At 48.1% G+C, this 18,804-nt stretch overlaps 1 protein-coding gene across 7 annotated transcripts in view; it reads left to right on the forward strand.

Annotated features, from left to right (window-relative positions):
• The window catches only part of MYO9A (myosin IXA), a 167,954-nt gene that overhangs the window by 135,500 nt on the left and 13,650 nt on the right, over window positions 1–18,804 (forward strand). For 4 of the 7 annotated variants that reach the window (XM_050309995.1, XM_050309999.1, XM_050310000.1 and 1 more), the window contains 13 exons: window positions 2,557–2,637; window positions 3,485–3,595; window positions 4,585–4,707; window positions 6,052–6,201; window positions 7,021–7,331; window positions 8,249–9,862; window positions 11,195–11,276; window positions 11,764–11,976; window positions 16,434–16,546; window positions 16,964–17,121; window positions 17,498–17,721; window positions 17,994–18,110; window positions 18,594–18,782. In XM_050309995.1, the coding sequence (XP_050165952.1) occupies window positions 2,557–2,637; window positions 3,485–3,595; window positions 4,585–4,707; window positions 6,052–6,201; window positions 7,021–7,331; window positions 8,249–9,862; window positions 11,195–11,276; window positions 11,764–11,976; window positions 16,434–16,546; window positions 16,964–17,121; window positions 17,498–17,721; window positions 17,994–18,110; window positions 18,594–18,782 (3,486 nt within the window). The remainder of the gene's footprint in view (window positions 1–2,556; window positions 2,638–3,484; window positions 3,596–4,584; window positions 4,708–6,051; window positions 6,202–7,020; window positions 7,332–8,248; window positions 9,863–11,194; window positions 11,277–11,763; window positions 11,977–16,433; window positions 16,547–16,963; window positions 17,122–17,497; window positions 17,722–17,993; window positions 18,111–18,593; window positions 18,783–18,804) is intronic. The other 3 variants (XM_050309998.1, XM_050310001.1, XM_050310002.1) reach the window with 3 other exon arrangements.

Here is an 18,804-nt window from a genome sequence, read left to right on the forward strand (position 1 = left end):
GGGGGCACCACTGATATTTTTAGATATGTTTTTCCAGCACATCCAAATCAAAGACCACTGATTTCATTGAACACTTGTTAGAGAGAAGCATTTCGAGGGAGAAAGCAGCGAGATGGCTTTTCCAATCAAGAGCAGAGTAATCAAATTGTGGTGCATGGAATTGGGTCACAGGCAGGAAACACAAATGGTTCCTCTTATGAGGTGGGGATTGGTTTTTTGCGGATAAACTCTACTTTGTGCCTAATACCTCCACACTGGGCTCACAGCTGCTCCATCTCCGTGGATTTTGACTATCCCTATGCTTAGGGTAATCTAGAGGGGAAATAGCTGCCTTGGAGGGTGCTCTGGGAGCAGGGATGGCTTTCCTGGTAGAAAACTGAACTACTGGAATCTAGAAATGTAGAGCAACCCCGTTATCTGTGGTGCTCCTGAGACAGGGATGAAACGATTCCACACCCCCTGAAAGACCTGATACAGGTGACGAAAAAGTGGATGACTGGAACGTTTTGCAGGCACAGGGACAAAGGAACAGGGTACGGGGTTAATCTGTGACCTCGCGTGTCCTTTGCGGATTCCCGATGACCGGAGCTGGCGCCAGATGGCAGAGGGTGCCTGGACCATCTGCCGTGCGTGGGGCGGCTCTGGCTCTGAGGGAATGGAAACACCTCCTCCTGTGGGGCCATTCCTGCAATTCCCAGTGCCAGGAGCACTCCGCTTGCCGGGCTTTCATGGAGCTCTTCAGCAAAGGGGTTATAGCCCCTAGAGAGAGTCCAAAGGAGGCAACGAGGATGGGGAAGGGCCTGGAGGGGCAGCTGAGGGCACTTGGTCTGTTCAACCTGGAGAGGAGGAGACCGAGGGGAGACCTCATTGCAGTTACAACTTCTTCATGAGGGGAAGAAGAGAGGCAGGCACTGATCTCTGCTCTGTGAGGATCAGTGACAGGACCCCAGGGAATGGACTGGAGTTGTGTCAGGGCAGGTTTAGGTTGGATATCAGGAAAAGGTTGTTCCCCCCTAGAGTGGTTGGGCACTGAACAGGCTCCCCAGGGCAGTAGCCACAGCCCCAAGGCTGACAGAGGTCAAGGAGCATTGGGATGATCCCCTGGGGCACCTGGTGTGACTGTTGGAGATGGTCCTATGCAGGGCTGAGGGTTGGACTGGATGATCCTTGTGAGTCCCTTCCAACTCAGCATGTTCTGGGATTCTGTGATTCCCTCCCACCAACCCCGTGTGGGCACAGTGGGATGCAGCAGCATGGTTGCTCACTGATAGCTCCCAATAGGCTATTTTTTGGTAAAAAAAAAAGAATAATTTAAGATTTAAAGAAAACTAGGAGTGTGCCGGCAGAGCTCTGGCATTCCCGCTGCTCCCCAGGACAGGAACAACAGGGATATTTGCATGAGGTGAATACACATAGAGCAGCTGCACTGCACGTGCCTGGGATGCAGCCCTTGCTCCTCCCCAAATCCTGGATGCGGATAAATTTTTCTAAACATGAAAGGCTTCCTATAAAGATGCCTTTGAAATGAGCAGAAGGGGGAAAAAAGGCTTTCTGAGAGCAGATTTGGAGACATAATGCTGCTTTCTAATATCATGCCAGTTTATTAACTCATATACTGAACAATTTCTAACGTGGCTTGTGATGTACAACCAAGTATCCCTTACACCACTGAGTTTTAAGCCCTGTTGAAATCAGGAATAATCAACTCTGGAGCACATTGCCAATGCCATGTCAGTGATGAGCTCAGCAACAAGAGATACCCAAATGCGTCTGGACTCAACACGCTCCAGTTTTCAGCGTGGTTTTGTCCAAAGAGCTTGTACTTCGTCCCCCAAAAATTGGTAAATTTGTGACGTGAAGGGATAACATCCCACTGGAGCAGCTGGGCATGGAGTGATGCCAATCTGAATTCATTTTTGTGGGATAGAACTTTTAATGATGATCAAGAAATAAGGGAAAATAGAAAAAGGAAAAGCCTTGATCCTCAGTGATCCTTCAGCTAGGAACACGGCAACATGGAAGCTCTTCTCTAGAAACAACCTATAAAGTGTTTGGGGTTCCAGGTTTCAAAAAGTATTGCCAATTCCCCATCTTTCCTTTGCAAAAATGTCATTAGGAGAATTCAGTCTTAGGCCAGAGGTAAAGTTTTGACAAATAAAAATCAGGAATAAATCCTGGAGTCACTTTTGATAAAGGGAAGTTTGATCTGTGTTTAAAAAGTATCAGTGGTTGGTTGGTGCCAGGTGTAAATTCTTGTCTGGGAGCTCACTTTCATGGCAGGAAGAGGCTCTTGGGATCAGAATTTGGGCTCCTGTGGAACTAGGGATCTCAAAATCCATCCCAGAATTGTATTTATCTCCTGCTGCTTTGTTGGAAGCAAAGACAAAACCAACCAAGTTGTTTGGGCTGAAACACTCCTTTTGGGGGCAATAATTTCCCATCTGCCTGGCTTACTCATCATTTATTCCAATTGTTGTTGGTTTATGATTGGAGCATTTGGATTTTCATTATTCATGGGGGTCTCCTTTCCCTTTCCCTGTGTCCTCCCCATCACAGGCATCGCTCAACAAGCTGATGGAGACCCTTGGCCAAGCAGAGCCGTATTTTGTCAAGTGCATTCGATCCAACGCCGAAAAGGTAAATCCTGTCCTGGGAAAGCTGCTAAAAATCAGCTTGGGAACCAATTTTTACAGGAGTTAGTTAGAAAGAAAAGAGAACCTCAAATGGATTTAGGAGACATGAGCAGTAGATGTTCTCATCTGGGTGTTGTTCTTGATTAACTGCACCAGCTTTATATTATAATTATAAAAACATGTATGAAAATATATGATTTTAGTTTACATGAAAAATGTATTGGCTTAATAAATGAATTTGACTACTTTGAAGCTCCTGCCACCCATAATAGAGATTGACAGAGCCTCAAATCCACTTGTGCTGGGTCTGAGCCATAAAACTTCCTTAAATAAAGTTTCTGTGGGTAAAAGCAGATCCTTTCAAAACAAGATTCATTGATCAAACTGACTCCACAAGGCATCATATTTCTTGAATTTGACTTTAGGTATTTGCCTCATGGATTAAGGACCCTCAGTTTAAAATGCAGGTTACAATAGGGATGGTTTGAGGATCAATCCTTCAGAGTTTTACCCAGGCATTTAAAACTGAAGCTTTATGCCTTGGAGATTATTTAGTTGCTCAAAATCTTATCCATTAACTGTGCCCTTGAGGGGTCTTATTCAATTCAGGGGATCCACAAAATTTTCTTTATGGCTTTATTTATCCAGTTAGTGTTTGAAAGTCTCAGAAGCAAACAGGATTCAATCCCAGTGAGATTAGTGCAACTCCTGGGGGCCCACGTTCCCTCCCTCCCAACGTGTGAGTCACGCAGATGTGCTACATCTGCTGAATCCATTTACCCCTCCACACACTTCAAAGCTTCAGGGAAAGGAAATATTTGCTCATCCTTGGCCTGTTTCTCCCCTTCCAGCTGCCCCTGCGGTTCAACGACAGCCTAGTGCTCCGGCAGCTGCGGTACACGGGGATGCTGGAGACTGTCCGCATTCGCCAGTCAGGATACAGCTGCAAATACTCCTTCCAGGTTGAGTCAAAGGCCTTTTGTCTTTCACCATCTTTAGCATCATTAGTGGAGTTGTTCTGAGCGTTGCAGACTCATTTTTTATATATTAATTTATAGCTCAACAGGGCAGTGGGTGTAACAGTCTGATGGCCCCGTGGGGTGGTTCTGGTCCGCACAAGCTGCTCCAGACTTCAGTGAGGGCTCTGATCCCTCCTGGATTCTGAGGTTTGAACTAAACCAGTATATTTTGCGAAGTGGGCTCCCTTTTTGCAAGAGAAGTGTCTTAATTTGCACGTGCTCTTCTGTGTCTGGAGTCCCTGGGAGCGGCATTTGCCTGTCGTGTCGGTGTTGGCTGTGTCCCATCAGGAGGGGGATCGGCATCCTCTGAACTGCACAGGAGTTATCCAGCTTTTCCTGTTTTCTTCTTTTCCATGTGTTTGCTAGGTTTTGTGCACATGTCAGTCCTTTCATACTTGGCTGGTGCTGATTTGTTTCCTACTGGCGGCTGCTTTGGGGCGGGTGTTGTGTCCTGCACAGCAACTGCTTAGGAAAGGGAAAATGCTCAGTATTTTTTACCAGGAGCAGGGATCCCAATCTTACTTGGAAGGAGCTCTCCTCTCATATCACCTCTGTGCTTTGAGTCAGCACAGCAGTAACTGATGGAGCATCTCAGAGGTGCTTTACAGATGCTGGTAACCCCTTCCACCATGGCCGTTGCTGAGGATTCAGAACCTTTTTTCTCAGGATGACCCCATGGCTCCTTCAGAGCCTCTCCTCCCACTGCAAACCACTTGAACATTGCTGGGTCCCTGCTTTGATGTGTTTCCTGTCAAACAACAAGTGATGGATGAAACTGGTGTTCTCCAGTCTATAAAATGTTCTCTGTCCTTTTGCTCACTCCAGAGATCCCATTTCATGTGGCCAGTGGAGCAGACCTGTTATTTATGGAAGAAAGGGATGCAGCAGGACCCACCTAACCAAATCTTGGTGTTTCTTTTTTAACTTTTCAGGATTTTGTGAACCATTTCCATGTCCTTCTGCCACAAGGAGTCAGCCCATCTAAGCACAATATCCATGATTTCTTCCAGAAGATAAAACTCGATCCAGACAATTACCAAGTTGGGAGAACAATGGTAAATGTTCACCCTCGGCTCAGCCTTTAAAAGATGCAGATATAACATTTGCCTGCATTTCTCTATGATAAATTATCATCTTTATATATGGTTCTGTTACTGCAGGTATTTTTCTTCTGTTTGCCAGAAACCGATGACTTAAATGAAACTTTGGATATTATTAACATAAAATAATAAGGAATAATATTGTTTGGTGTTGCTGGTTCTAACGAGGCAACCTCCAAAAACTCTGTCTGTGTGTAGGCACAGCTCGATCCGATGGTTCTCATCCCCTCTCTGTGGGGACCAGTGACAGGACCTGAGGGAATGACCTGAAGTTGTGTCAGAGAAGGTTTAGCTTGGATATTGTTGCCTAAATGGCTGTGGGGAAAAAAAGACTCCAAGCCAAATTAGGTAGGAGATAAGATAAGGATACAAAAGTTTTAATGAGCCCCCAGGCTTTTTGGAATACCCCAGCGCGTGCTCTTGAAATACCGATGTCCACAGTTTTTATAATGATCTTCACCCAATCCAGTCCAGCCACCACCCAGGTTCTGCCCCCGCCACGCCTCTTGGGAATTGGGTCTGGGGGCGTTTTGGGACCCCCTCTTCTTCATCTTCATCTTCCTCAGAGCACGTAATGTCCTTGGAGGCCTTCCAGAATTCTAGGCCTGAAGGTTGTTGGGTCTATAGTTATATCTTGTTCCGTAGGGTTAGGGTGTTCTTCTACAATTCTACCTTGAAAAAGAGACTAAACAGGCTATGGAATTTAGGGAATTGATATGGGAATGGGTAACAGGGGTTTGAGCTGGTGTGTTAAGGGTAAAGGGATAATATGCTGCTACTCTAAAATCTACATTTACTACATAACTACTTCTAAGGTCTACAAACATAAAAAAATTTAAACATCAAAACTCCAAGGTATCAATATTAGGAAAAGGTTCTTCCCCCAGAGGGTGGTTGGGCACTGAACAGGCTCCCCCAGGGCAGTGGTCACAGCCCCAAGGCTGACAGAGGTCAAGGAGCATTTGAATGATCCCCTGGGGCACCTGGTGTGACTGTTGGAGATGGTCCTATGCAGGGCTGAGGATTGGACTGGATGATCCTTGTGGGTCCCTTCCAGCTCAGCATATTCTGGGATCCTATGATTTTACCTCCCCTGATGGGAAAACAGAGACTGTGATTCTGAGCTTGGACAGGTTGTCAATGAAGCCTCAGAAACCTGTTAGAAGCTGCTTCACAAAAATCAGCTCCCAACTTTCCCTGGGGCATCCAGGACACAGAAACCAGGAGGATTAAAACACTTGACTCATGGGCTGGGAAGCTTTCTGTGCTAGTGTGTTTTTTGGGGTTTGTTTTGTCCAGGTTTTCATGAAGGAGCGGGAGAGGCAGCTTCTGCAGGACCTGCTGCACCAGGAAGTGCTGCGGCGGATCACGCTCCTGCAGCGCTGGTTCCGCAGCCTTATCTGCAGGAGGCAGTTCCTGAGCCTACGGAGTGCCGCCATCACCATACAGGTGGGTCATGGTGCTGGCTTCCATGGAGCCAATGGGTGAAAACCAGATCCCCTCTCCAAGGAAGGAGCTTCCCATCAGGATTTGACTCCTAGTGCCACAATAAGTTGGGAATGGGGGAGACAGAACTGGAAGGGTTACATGAAGGCAGATCCCCACACAACACTGAATATGAGTCAGCAGTGTCCTGGGGGCCATGAAGCCCAGCATCTCTGGCCAGGTGAGAAAGGGGATTGTCCCTCTCTGTTCTGCACTGGGGCAGCCTCACCTGCAATATTGGGGTAGTTTTGGGCACCCCAATATAAGAAAGATACTGAGCTATTGGAGAGTGTCCAAAAGAGGCATCGAAGATGGTGAAGGGCCTTGAGGGGAAACCATGTGAGGACACTGAGGGCACTTGATCTGTTCAGCCTAGAGAAGAGGAGACTGAGGGGAAACCTCACTGCAGTTACAACTTTCTTGTGAGAGGAAGAGGAGGGGCAGATGCTGATCTCTTCTCAGTGGTGACCAGTGACAGGACCTGAGGGAATGACCTGAAGTTGTGTCAGGGCAGGGTTAGGTTGGATCTCAGGAAAAGGTTCTTCCCCCAGAGGGTGGTTGGGCACTGGAACTGGCTCCCCAGGGCAGTGGTCACAGTACCAAGGCTGACAGAGCTCAAGGAGTGTTTGGATGATCCTCTGGAGCACAGGGTGTGACTCTTGGGGATGGACCTGTGCAGGGGCAGGAGTTGGACTGGATGATCCTTGTGGGTCTCTTTCAATTCAGTATATTCTGGCATTCTGTGAAAACCCGTTAACAAGGAACCACCCACTGTGTTTGCAGAGATTTTGGCGGAGCTACCAGAGCCAAAAACAAGGCAAACCATCCCCAGACCCTCTGCTCCTCAACAAAGCCGCTGTTGTTCTCCAGACCCACTGGCGTGGCTTCGTGGAGCGGCGGCGGTTCCTGCAGATGCAGTTTGCAGCCCATCTCATCCAGAGCTGCTGGCGGGAGCACCACCGGCGCCGGCATGCTGCAGCCACCAGCATCCAGGCAGCCTGGCGGGGCCACCGTGCCCAGCAGGCATATGCAGCCAGCAGGACCAAAGCTGTCTGCTTGCAGGCGGCGTGCCGGGGATATTTGGCACGGCAAAGGTAACGCCTCAGTTAAACAGGAATATGTTTTGTGGTGCTGCTCACTGGGGAGGGAGGGGGTTGATGTCAGTCAGGGCACTGCAGTGACTTGCAGAGCCAGTGTCCCCTCGTGGCACCTGTGACCCTCTCCTGACCTGCACCGGCCCTTTGCTCCATGCTTTCTAACAAAGGAGTTTATTTAGCTGCACATCCTGCTCTTGGAATAAGCAGAACCTATTTCAGGTTGGAGCACGTAGGCAGTGCAAAGCCAAGGCCATAAATACTCGTGAGGGGTTTTTTTTTCCCTTGGCAGCAGCACCAGTTTAAGTAGCCTATTTTTAACTCAGATTGCCTCGCCGATCTGGTTGCTGCACTGGCTCACAAGGACAAGGGATACCGGAGGGGACGGGGTTTCCAGCCATGCCTTGGCTCCCTGGCCACGGGACAGGTCACAGTTCTCTCTCTGAAGGTGCTGCCTGCAAGGTGTGGAGCACCTTGACATAGCGTGGAAGATTTGGGAGCTGCAAAGAGCTCTTGGCACCGAATGCAAGTACCTGCTGGTTGTTCCAGAGGCAGCCCAGGCAGGATGGCAAAGATGAAGAAGCCAAGGGGGTGCGATGGGTTAAACTTCTGTGGCTGCAACAGCTTACGAAGGAGCTAGGCCAGGGATGGAGGATGGAGCTGCTGCTGTGGGCACAAGGGGAGCTTCCAGGTGTGTTGGGGGAGTCCTTGAGTACAGAGATGGCAGAAGAGGAGAAGGATGAAATCTGAACGTGCTCTCGCATTGCCTCACACCACACGTGTGAGGAAGGTTGTTTGAGGTGCCGATGGTGGTGGGGTGGTGATGGTGGTGGTGATGAGGTGCCAGGGGTGCAGTGCCTTGAAGGGTCATGAGTGGGCACAGGGGCGCAATATCTTGTTTTTCTGCTTTCTTGCAGGTTTAGAGCTTTGAAAGAGCAGCACTTAAAAGAGCTGCAGCTGGAGAACGGCTTGTCAGGGAGAGAAGAGGATGGACTGGAGGCTGATGATGTGTTGGAAATTAAGGGCTCTGACCCGTCCAAGTGGGAGGACAGCTCGTTTGAAGAGCGAGTGAGAGCTATAGAGCAACACAAATCGCTGATGGAGAATAATCAGGTGAACCACATGGACCCACTGTACAAAAGGCATGAGAGAGCCAGTAGCCAGAGCGGGATGGACACCGAAGAGGAGGTTGTTGTGAGAGAGAGACCCAAGTCGCTGGAGGATCTCAACCAGAAAAAAGTGGTTCGTGCAAAGAGAGAAAGCCGGCGGATGCGTGAGCTGGAACAGGCGAAGTTTAGCTTGGAGCTTCTCAAGGTCCGCTCCACAGGTGGGCTGTCACCCTCGGAAGAGCGGCGCTGGTCCACCGAGTTTGTGTCTGAGGCACTTCATTCCCCTCAGGGAACCCCCGAGAGCGAGAGCTCTCAAGGGAGTTTTGAGCTCTTAAGCTGTGAAGATACCCCAAGTAATAAACTTGTTTCCTTAGTCTTAGACGAGCATGAAGTGCAGTCGTTTTCCATGGACTCCCTGCCCAGCAGTCCCCAGGTTCTCCTGCAGGAGAAGGCTTTCTGTGCAGCAGATGGGAACAGCAATTTGCCTGGCTGCAGACAGATACCTTCAGACCTGGAGGTGCCTGATATCCTCCCCGTGAAAGAGCACAGGGTTGGTGACCCCCAGAATGTGCTAAAGACACACCCAAGAGAATCACTCCTTTCCAGCAACCTCCCTACTTTCTACATTCCTCCCCAAGACAACATGAAGGTGAAGCTGATGGAGAATAACCTGAGGAATAAAGCGGTGGAAAGAGAGGAGAGAACATTTACATTCTCTGAGGTCAGGAAGGACTCTGAGCCAGGTCAGGGCAGAGCCTTGGGAGAGAAGGAAGAGGAGAAGCCCTCTACCAAGAGAGAAGAACATGGGACAGGGACAGCATCACAGGCCCTTTCTCCAGACTCTGTCATCAAAAGACTAGAAAAGCTCAACGTGGAGAAGGAGGAACGGCAGAAGCAGCTTCAACTGCAAAACGAGAGGGAGATGATGGAGCAGATCCGTCAGCAGAAGGAAATTCTGGAGAGACAACGCAAAGCCTTTGAGCAGCAAGGGAGGGTGGAGGCTTTGCAGAGGACTGAGCAGAGCAGAATGAAGGACCCCTCCTTCAAACCAACCAAAAAACCGGACAACCGACCCCAGTCAGTCCTCATCCTGCACCCCCAGAGCAGAGGGGAGCACAGCCCTGCCCCCAGCGTGACTCCAACCTCTTCGGTGGACATCAAAGGCCTCACCGTTGGGACCAGAGGGAGCTCTCCAGCCCACAGTGCCCCCAAAGACCGACCTGTCAGCATGTTCATAGAGCGCAGAGAAGGCCTGGAACCCCGAAGCCATTCCAAACCAGCTCTGGACCCCAAGGACCACCCGGGCAGCCACTTCTCAAGGACAGAGCGCCTCCGGCAACCTCGGCTGCCCAACCAGGCCACTGAGGAGACGAGGTCAAGCCCCATGTTCTTCACGCCAAAAGACAATCCCTTTGGCCTCCAGTGAGTAAAAAGACAGTGGGCTTTCTGCTGGGCTTTCTCCATAGGTTTTTTCTTCTGCCAGGGACTTTTTTCTACAAATGGTCCAGAATTTTGTTTCTGGAGGTTGTACAAAACCCGTAGTGAAACACAGACAGGTTTGAGTTTACCTCAGCTGGTTAGAGCACAGGGCTAATAATGCCAAGGTTGGGAGGTTGATCGCTGTAGGGACCATTCACTTACAAGTTGGACTCGATGATCCCTGTGGGTCCCTTCCAACTCAGGATATTTGGTGATCCTTGATCTTCTAGCAATGGGCAGGCAAAGGTCAGAGGGAAGGGAAAAACAATTTCTGTTTGGAAATAACAATTTCTCAGTCTCTTATGGCATTATGTAAGCCAGGGAAGATAATTATGGACATCAGCAGGAGAAGGGAGTCAATAAAGAGGCCCAATACTCTTCCCTTTGCCCTGGATGAAGGATGAGAGATGATGAAAAAGTCCTTAGGATTTTTGAGTGGTCAGAGTAGAAATGACTCAGTGAGGCAAAAAGTTTCAGGGTTTTCCTCCTTTACCATATAATTAACACATCCAGCAAAGCCATTTGGACAATTTTACCATTGCAGATTATAAACCAGCAGCTCTCTGGAGAGAGTTTGGGATGCAAACGCGCTTTTAGGAGCGTGTGGCTCACATATGTAGTTAATTACACGTGTAATGGGCTTAACAATAGCTCAGCTCCATTGAGTTGCTTAATGCTTAATGCTCCAGTGTGGGATCTGGAGACCAGAGCAAGACCTTGGGACAGCATTTGCTCCCACTCTATTGTGTTGCTTAAGGTACCTTACCTAATTTTGGGGTGATTTGGACCATTTAGCTCAAAAAAGGTAAAACTTCCCCTCCTCCCCAAATCCCGCTGCACCTTTTCCCAGGCCAAAGCTCCCAGTGGATAACTGGTGGGAACTCAAGGTGCCTCCAGGCATAATGATCTTATGGTTTCTGTGCCGTTGCTCTGGGAGAAGATTCCTGTTTAAAATTTCTTTTCTGGGTTCATGCGCAGAACAAGGAACAGGAAAAAAAATTCCTGCATTTTACTTTTTATTCTGTGACAGAACCATCACATTTGAGAATCCCAAATTGCAAAGGTGTCCACCCATAACCGCCTTGATGGATAAATGTGGCAGGCAGAAAGTTGTATCTTCTTGTACTTTGGTATTAACTCCAGTCTTGAAGAATTCCAAGCAATTCCAAAACCCCATGACCTCAGACTTGCAATTTAGTCTTGATGGCTTGAGCTGGGCACTTGTGGAAAGGCTTTTGGGAGGAGGTGGAACATCCCTGTTCTGTTGTGTCTCAGCAGAGAAGCAAACCATCAATGCCTTTCCAAGGGGGAACTAGCACGGAAGCCATTTAAGATGCCGGGGTCTGGCAGAGGAGAGGTGAGTTGGAACTTGTTTATTTTCTCTTTTCATTGAAAAGGGGGAAAAATCACTCATTCTGCCAGTGTTCCCTCAAAAGCTTCAAAGAAGTGAACTCTGAAGCACAAGGCATAGGCAGGGAATGGGGATACGACAGCATGGCAACTTTCACACCTTCTCTTAAAATAAAAAGCCCCGGAAGATTAATTTGTAGCAGCTCTGGATGAAAGGATCCTGTGGTGCTGATGGCAAACACTGTCCAAGGCCGTCTTGTCTTGGTTTGGTTTAACATCCGTTTGAGTAACACCATGATTGTCCATTTCCACTGTCCTGTCCTGGTTTTTGTTTTTCCTGGTCCTTCGCTTTTCTCCCCCGGACATAATGTCATGTCCCCTCCGCAGGGCACGGTGTCACTCAGAGATGTCTTAAGGCAACGTGGGTAGAATCTCCTTTTTGTTTTAAAACCCTTCTTCTCGTTTTGTTTTGTTTTTATCCTTTGGTCAAGCAGGTTCCCAGACCGAGCCATAAAAAGAAAGCCCGCATGGCGCGGACGCGCTCCGATTTCTTGACTAGAGGTACTTTTGCTGATGGGGAGGGGGACACGGAGGAAGATGATTACGATGGCAGTTTTGAGTTCCTTCTCTCCTCTGAGCAACCTCCTGACCCTGAGGCAGTGCCTGCGGCCCGACTGGGGCAGGCCTGGTACAGTGACTCCGAAATGGTAATTTTTCCAGTGTGGTGGGGGAGATGAAACCCAGGGAGCAAGTGGAGCTGCGGGAGCCTCTCTTTGCTAACCTTAGCTGCACTGATCCCTCCACTGCTTCTTTTCCCACTCCCAAGGATGCTGTAGATGGGTAAACACAGCAGAAACAGAGGCAAAATCATGGAATCAAAGACTTCCATGGGTTGGAAGGGACTTTAAAGCTCATCTCATTCCTACCCCCTGCTGTGGGCAAAGACACCTTCCACTAGACCAGGGTGCTCAGAGCTCTCTCCAAGCTGTATTACTTGGCCCTGGGGATGCTTTCTGGCTTGTTTTGCTATCCATCACAGTTTCTGTAGGTTTTCTGGAGCATTACAACTTGTATTGCACAGCTGCCTGTTTCTGGGGGCTTTGACGTCAATAGCAAAGTTCCCCCTGGAACCTTTTGATCTAAACATGGTCTACACACATCTGTAGAACACATGAAAGTATATATTTCCTGAAAAGCAGCAGATAACAAAGACAATTACATAAATCCGGCACCTCCTTTTTACTTTGGATATTTTATCCCATGATTATTCAGTCCTCAGTTATTGGAGTGATGCTGACACACAGTGTCTTAGAGAAAGCAAAACCAAGGAATGTGGGCAATAAAAATAGAGTGAGGCTGAAACAGAGGGGTTAAAACAAAACCAAACAACCTGAGTGTTTTTTTCAAGCACAGTGGCAGTTGTCCCTTGGCAGGTCCTACATGAGCCTGTGCTGTGGAGCATTTGCATCTCAGGCTTAATCTCCCACCCGCATAAGCTGCTTTTGGAAAATCACAAACTGAGAGGTTTCAGTAGTAGTAGAGGTCAACAGCCTGCAACCCACTCAGGGGTTTTTTTTCCTGAGGTGCTGGAGATGTTCCTGTAGAAGTGTGGATAAACACCAGGAATCATCTCCTGCTGTGAGAACTCAGGGGGAGCATTGGGTAGAGCTGCCTTGTTCCTCTGCTTCAGCTGCTCCAGCAAACATCCCATGCAATCCCAAAATCTGATTTTACAAGAAAGACTGGTGACCAAGGAGGGTTTTTCATGACTTTTCTTTCAGGAGTTTTTATTATAAAGGGTAGGTTTTCCCAGGATAATTTCCTTGCTGGAAGAGAACAGAGATTTTCAAATTCCATGGATTTTTTTATACATTTCCAGGAGTTTTGAGACAGGAGTACTCAAAACGTGATTGAAAGACGCAGGTCAATGAACTGAGATGGCTTGGCTGCGTCTTTGTACATCTCCCTGCTCGTGGATTGGGAAAGGGAGGACTTTATGTCATAAATTTTTTTTTTTTTTTACATAGAATCACAGAATCATTTAGGTTGGAAAAGACCTCTGAGATCATTGAGTCCAAACATTAACCCAGCACCAAACCATGTCCCCAGGTGTCCTAGCCAGGCAAGGCGCGGTGCCATCCCCAGACTACTGTGCTCTGCTCCTGGAGCTACCCATGTACAAAGGGGAATTTTAGCTGTAGGAGTCATTCCCACTGGGATGCAGAAGATGCTGGGCTGGCACCTGGCACGCTCCATCCTTGAGAGCATCCTGACTCGTTTGCACTCTTGGGAAGTGCTCCTTGGGATTCTGCTCACCTGGTTTAACAGCTCTCACCGCATGCGAGTAGTAGTAGGTGCCAACTTTCTCTTGTCTCTCCTGTGTCCCTCTTCTCCACTGCTCTCCATCTCTTGCTCTAACTGGTGGGCAACACTTTCCCCCCTCATGTGGTTCAGTTCTGCTTTGTAGCCAATGCTGCCTGTGAAGTCGTGTGCTCCACGCTCCCCTCCATCTGTGTGTCCTGACAACGTGTCCAGTGTTTCCGTCTGTCTTCTGTATTGCAGGTCTGGGACCAGCCCTTGACCTTGTGGCTTTTCTGGGTCAGGATCGTCACAAGTAGCAAAATTTAGGGACTGTTTATCTATATTTATCAGTAGAGCCCAGTGGGGTGTTGCAGATGGTGGGGCAGCCTGTGACACAGCAACACTGGGGCATGTTGGGTTGGGTACAAACTCAAGGAGGTTGATGTCTGTGCAGACACATCCCTTGTGTCTTGTGATGGTCACATGAAGACAAGTCAGACTGCTGTGTGCGGGCCCGTTCCTGTGCGAGCCAATAGCTCCTTCAGACAGCTCCTGCCCCCAGCTACAACTTTCCAAAAAAGCCTCTTTAATGTCCTGCTCAGCAGCCGAGAGCTGCTGGAGGATGAAAGAGAGATCGCGTGTGACCTTGTGAAGCTGAGCATGTGATGGTTCATCAGCTGCACTGGCCTGAACTGCCTGTTTTGCCCATTTTTTTTTTGGCCATCAAGTCACTGATTGTGTGTCCCAGCTGGTGAGTAGAGTTCCACTGGAAACTGATGCTCCTGACCCATGTCTGGGGTATCCCAGAGCAGCAGACATCAAGAGCATCTACAGCCAGATTTGAAAGCCAAGGTGCACCACTACATGAGGTGGCTGCTGCAGGTCCAGTTGATTCCAAGGTATCTTTAAGGCTGAGGGGCATCCCAATGACCAAAATTCAAAGGTTGCTCAAGTTTTTTGGCTGGTGAATAGCTGATGATTAACCTACCTTGTGGTGAGACACATCCCAGTGGAAGAAGCAGCTCCTGGCTGTGGTCAGTAGGTATTAACACCCCTTGTGTATGGCACCTAAGCCTGGAGAGCCTTCCTGCAGCAGATAAATGGAAAGCCTTGGCCAGAGGAACCACACCAGAAATACCCTCCTTTGCCAGAGGCTCTCAGAGAGAAGGGCCTGGATAACGAACTGGTCGCTTTGCTCCACCCTCCACACTAAAGCCATCAACTGACAAATATCAGTCCAAGTACCTGCCACCACCCGATCCCATGCACGCCTGAAGAGCCAAGCAAGGAAAGATCTCTTGTCCTAAACCATCCAGAGGGATGGGCCACTTGGCCACAGTTACCTCAGGGACACGCAAAACAAAGTTGTTCTTTCAGAGAGAAAGTATTTGGTCCTCTCTTCCTCCAGGAGACTACTCCAGACCCCCAGTTGTTGCCATTTGCCCTCCTGATGCTTTGTGGTGTTCCCCAGCTGGGTATTTTCTTGTGCAGAGGCTCATCTTGACATCTGAGAAGGTTTCCTGTCCAGGCAAGGACCTTCCCCTAAGCAAAGTTCCTCAACCAGAAGGATCTCACATGAAAAATGCATTTTAGTCCTGATTTTCTAAATCTGGACATTCAAAACGTTAAAATTACTCAAGAGCAAAACTATATTGTGGGGGTTAATATTTTAATAGATAATTTTTTTAAAAAGTAGTAAGTTTGGGCTGGATGGAGATCACTTTTATGGGGTTTGAGGTGGTGTTTTCCCCAGTGTCCACCCACAGTTTATGTGTGATCATCACTAAATGCAGGAATGACAGGAACAAAATCCCTTTAATCGTTTAGGCAGTTTCTGACTTTACCAGTGATTATTTTCCTTTATGTGCTGCCATCTCCTGGTTCGCTGAAAAATTAGTCCAGGGGGTAAATAAAACATTTAAGAGGAGTAAATATGGTAATGTGACTCCCCTGCAGCCCATTTTTTATAGAATTCTATTTAAAATATTTTTAGTAGAAGAAAAATGCTTTAAAGCACAGTGAGTTCAACTGAGACATTGAGGTGATAGGGAAAATACAGGAGATATTTGACCATCATCTCCCAAATCCATCCATACAACCTGATTCCCTCCTTTCCTCTTGCTGCAAGTCTCTCCTTCATGAGTCCAGCTCCGAAATCACAGCTGCAATTGAAAAAAAAAAAAAAAAAAAACAAAATTTGATGTATTTTTTAAATATGGCAAGACTTTCTGGGCTACTTCATGGGATCCTGTTAGGTTGAATTATTGCAAATTCATTCCACCCTTAAAAAATGGATATTTTAAATGGTGACAAAAGTGAAGTTATTTTCTATTAAATATGAAAAATTTCATGATTTAAAGGGTTAATTTTGACTGTCATTGGCACAAAGACTTTGGTCTTCTTTTCTGTAAAGTAGTCAACAAGAGCTGGAAGCTCTGCTGGGACAAATGCAGGTGGATGAAGGTTCCTTTGGGGCTGAGAACGCCACAAATCACTTCATCATGGCTTAACATGACCCTTCTGGGATGGAGAGCTGGGACGTCCAGATCAAGACGATGGATCAGTTGTGCAGGCTGAGCAGTAATGACACATGGCTTGGTGAAAACTGATTTTCATCGCTGATTGCTCACGGGGAAAGAAGGTTGGACCTCAATGTAGAGTTGGAGCAAGGGTAACACCTGTTTTTTCAGGAGTCATCAAACTATTTCTTTAGTGGCAGCTGGCTCACCAGGACTGTAGGTTTTCACCTGTGGGCAAATAGAAACAAAGATGTAACAGGTGAAATATCTAGTTTTTGCTAGGAAAAAAAGTCGTCGCAAGAACTGTCTTGTTTCTAAAGGCTTCATGCTTGGAATCGTTACAGACGGTGCAGCGATTCGCCTCTGGGGAAGGTCAGACCAAACTGCACAAAACCATGTCCCAGGGGGAGATCGGGAAGCTGGCGGCCGCCCAGAAGAGCCTGACTCCGGATGGGAGGTAGGAAATGTGGCAGGAGATGGCAGTCAGGTCTGTCCCATATCCTTCCTGCTCACCATGATCTTGTCAAACCATCCAGGCTCCTCTGGAGCTCCACTTGCCAAAGCCAACTCGAGTTACTCATCCCACCTTTCCCCCACGACCACAGAGGTGCCCAGTTAAAAGAGGTGTCAGGGTCACATCACAATGACGTTTCTGTGGCATGGGCCAGATGTCCCATCTCAAACCACCTGGATGCACACATGACACTGAAGGTTCTTACCTTTGCTAAGGACAAGTAGTCAGCTTTCTCTGGTAGGAGTTGTGTGGATTTAACCCCTCCTCAGACACCGGGAAGGTCCAGGAGATTTGGGTTGTTTTGGATTGAAGGAAATTTTCCTGATTAAGGCAGTTCCTCTTTCCATGACTTATTTGCAGGCCCCAGCGAGCCAAGATGAGGTTCTGGGTGAAGGGAAAGCAGGGGGAAAAGAAGACCCCCCGGGAGAAGCTTGCTACCCAGTCAGAGCTGCTGGAGCTGTATGCGGAGCAGGAGGCCCCTGGCAGGGAGGTGTTTCCTGGCTTGCAACTTGGAGAAGGTAAGTGGGGGCAGGACACAGTGCCAGGGTTGTAAGGAGCAGGGAAACTGGGTTGGGAAATAGGGAAATGACTGTGCTGGTTCACGTCTTAATTCATGGATGGCAAGTAGGTTAGAGGATAGGATCCATAATGGATCTCGAGGAATTCCATGTCACTAATCCTCCTGCCCACCATCTGGACATGGACAGATGTTTCCTCTCTGGAGGGAGGAAATAAGCAAAGGAGAAGTGACATTTAATCTTCCTGTGAGTACCACCCAGGACTGCTCTCCTCCGCAGGTTTATTCCAATGCCTGTCTCCCTGGTTTAGTGGCACAATTATTTTTCATCTGCTCCTCAGTCTCTTTCTTTCCCTGTTTTCATTTCTCACCTGTAGAGTTGGGTCCTCACCACCTGACACCCCCGCGGAGTCCGGAGCTATCCGGGATCTACCGGCGGGAGTTTAAGGAGAACAAGGAACCCTCTCCCAAAGTGAGACGCAAGCGCAGCGTTAAGATCAGCAACGTGGCCCTGGAGCCTGTGCAGTGGCAGAACGACTCCCTGCAGATCATAACCAGCGCCAGCGACCTGAAGAGCATGGATGAGTTCCTCCTGAAAAAGGTAACTCCTGTCCCACACCAGCACAGAGCTCCAAGAGAAGGCAGAGGTGACAAAGTCCATATTATGCAGGGGGCAGTTGTAACAGTGCTAATAATTCATCTGAGGGTGCTTGGGAGAAGTTTCTGGTTTGCACACAGGAGAAACCACCTTGTAGTCATGACTAACATTGTCTGCCCGTGGTGGAGCAGCTGCTCATTGATGCTGCGTCACCTCACACGGAGCTCTGCTGCAGCAAAAGGGTTGTGGGTACACAAACCCCTTTGTTTTCCCAGATGAATGAGCTGGACAACGAGGACAGCAAGAAGGACACGCTGGTGGATGTCGTGTTCAAGAAAGCACTGAAGGAATTCCGACAAAACATCTTCAGCTTTTACTCCTCAGCGCTGACGGTAAGTGACTGGATGGCGAGTGAGAACTTTGAATTAAAACATTGTGCTTTCGGTCCTCCTGGTGGTACAGATTGTTGCCAAGCCTTCCATTCCTGGTCTGCTTATCCTAAAGGATGGATGTGCTTCCTCTGTATTCAGTCCTGTGTAACTCTCCCTCCTTAGCCAGCTCTCAAGGTACGTTGAGTGTAGATTTCTGATCCCTGTTACAACTTTGCTCCCAGTCAAAGGGGAAAGGACAGAAAGTCAACAAATTCCAATTTGCCACCCAAAGTGCCTGGAAACTCTGTGTTCCCTTTGTGAGTGGTCGAGATGTCTGATCCTTTTTTCATTCTCTTAATCATACTTGGGCTTTCCCCAAGCAGCTGGAAGTCAGTGAGGCTGAAATAATTGTCTGGAGCAGAAAAGGCTTCATAAAAATCTGGACTGTATAAAAATCACTTTTTGTTGTTTTTTTTTTTTTTTTTGCTTCTGTTTCCTTATAAGATGGATGATGGGAAAAGCATCCGCTACAAGGACCTCTACGCCTTATTCGAGCAGATTCTGGAGAAGACCATGAGGCTTGAGCAGAGGGACTGGAGTGAGTCTCCAGTTAAAGTCTGGGTCAATACCTTCAAAGTCTTCCTGGATGAATATATGATGGAGTACAAACCCCTGGATTACACTGCAGGGAAGGTACTTGGCCCTTTTCTGAAGT

The sequence above is a fragment of the Myiozetetes cayanensis genome, unplaced genomic scaffold, assembly GCF_022539395.1.
Source record: "Myiozetetes cayanensis isolate MyiCay16 unplaced genomic scaffold, myiCay2020 scf14, whole genome shotgun sequence".
NCBI classification, from domain to species: domain Eukaryota; kingdom Metazoa; phylum Chordata; class Aves; order Passeriformes; family Tyrannidae; genus Myiozetetes; species Myiozetetes cayanensis.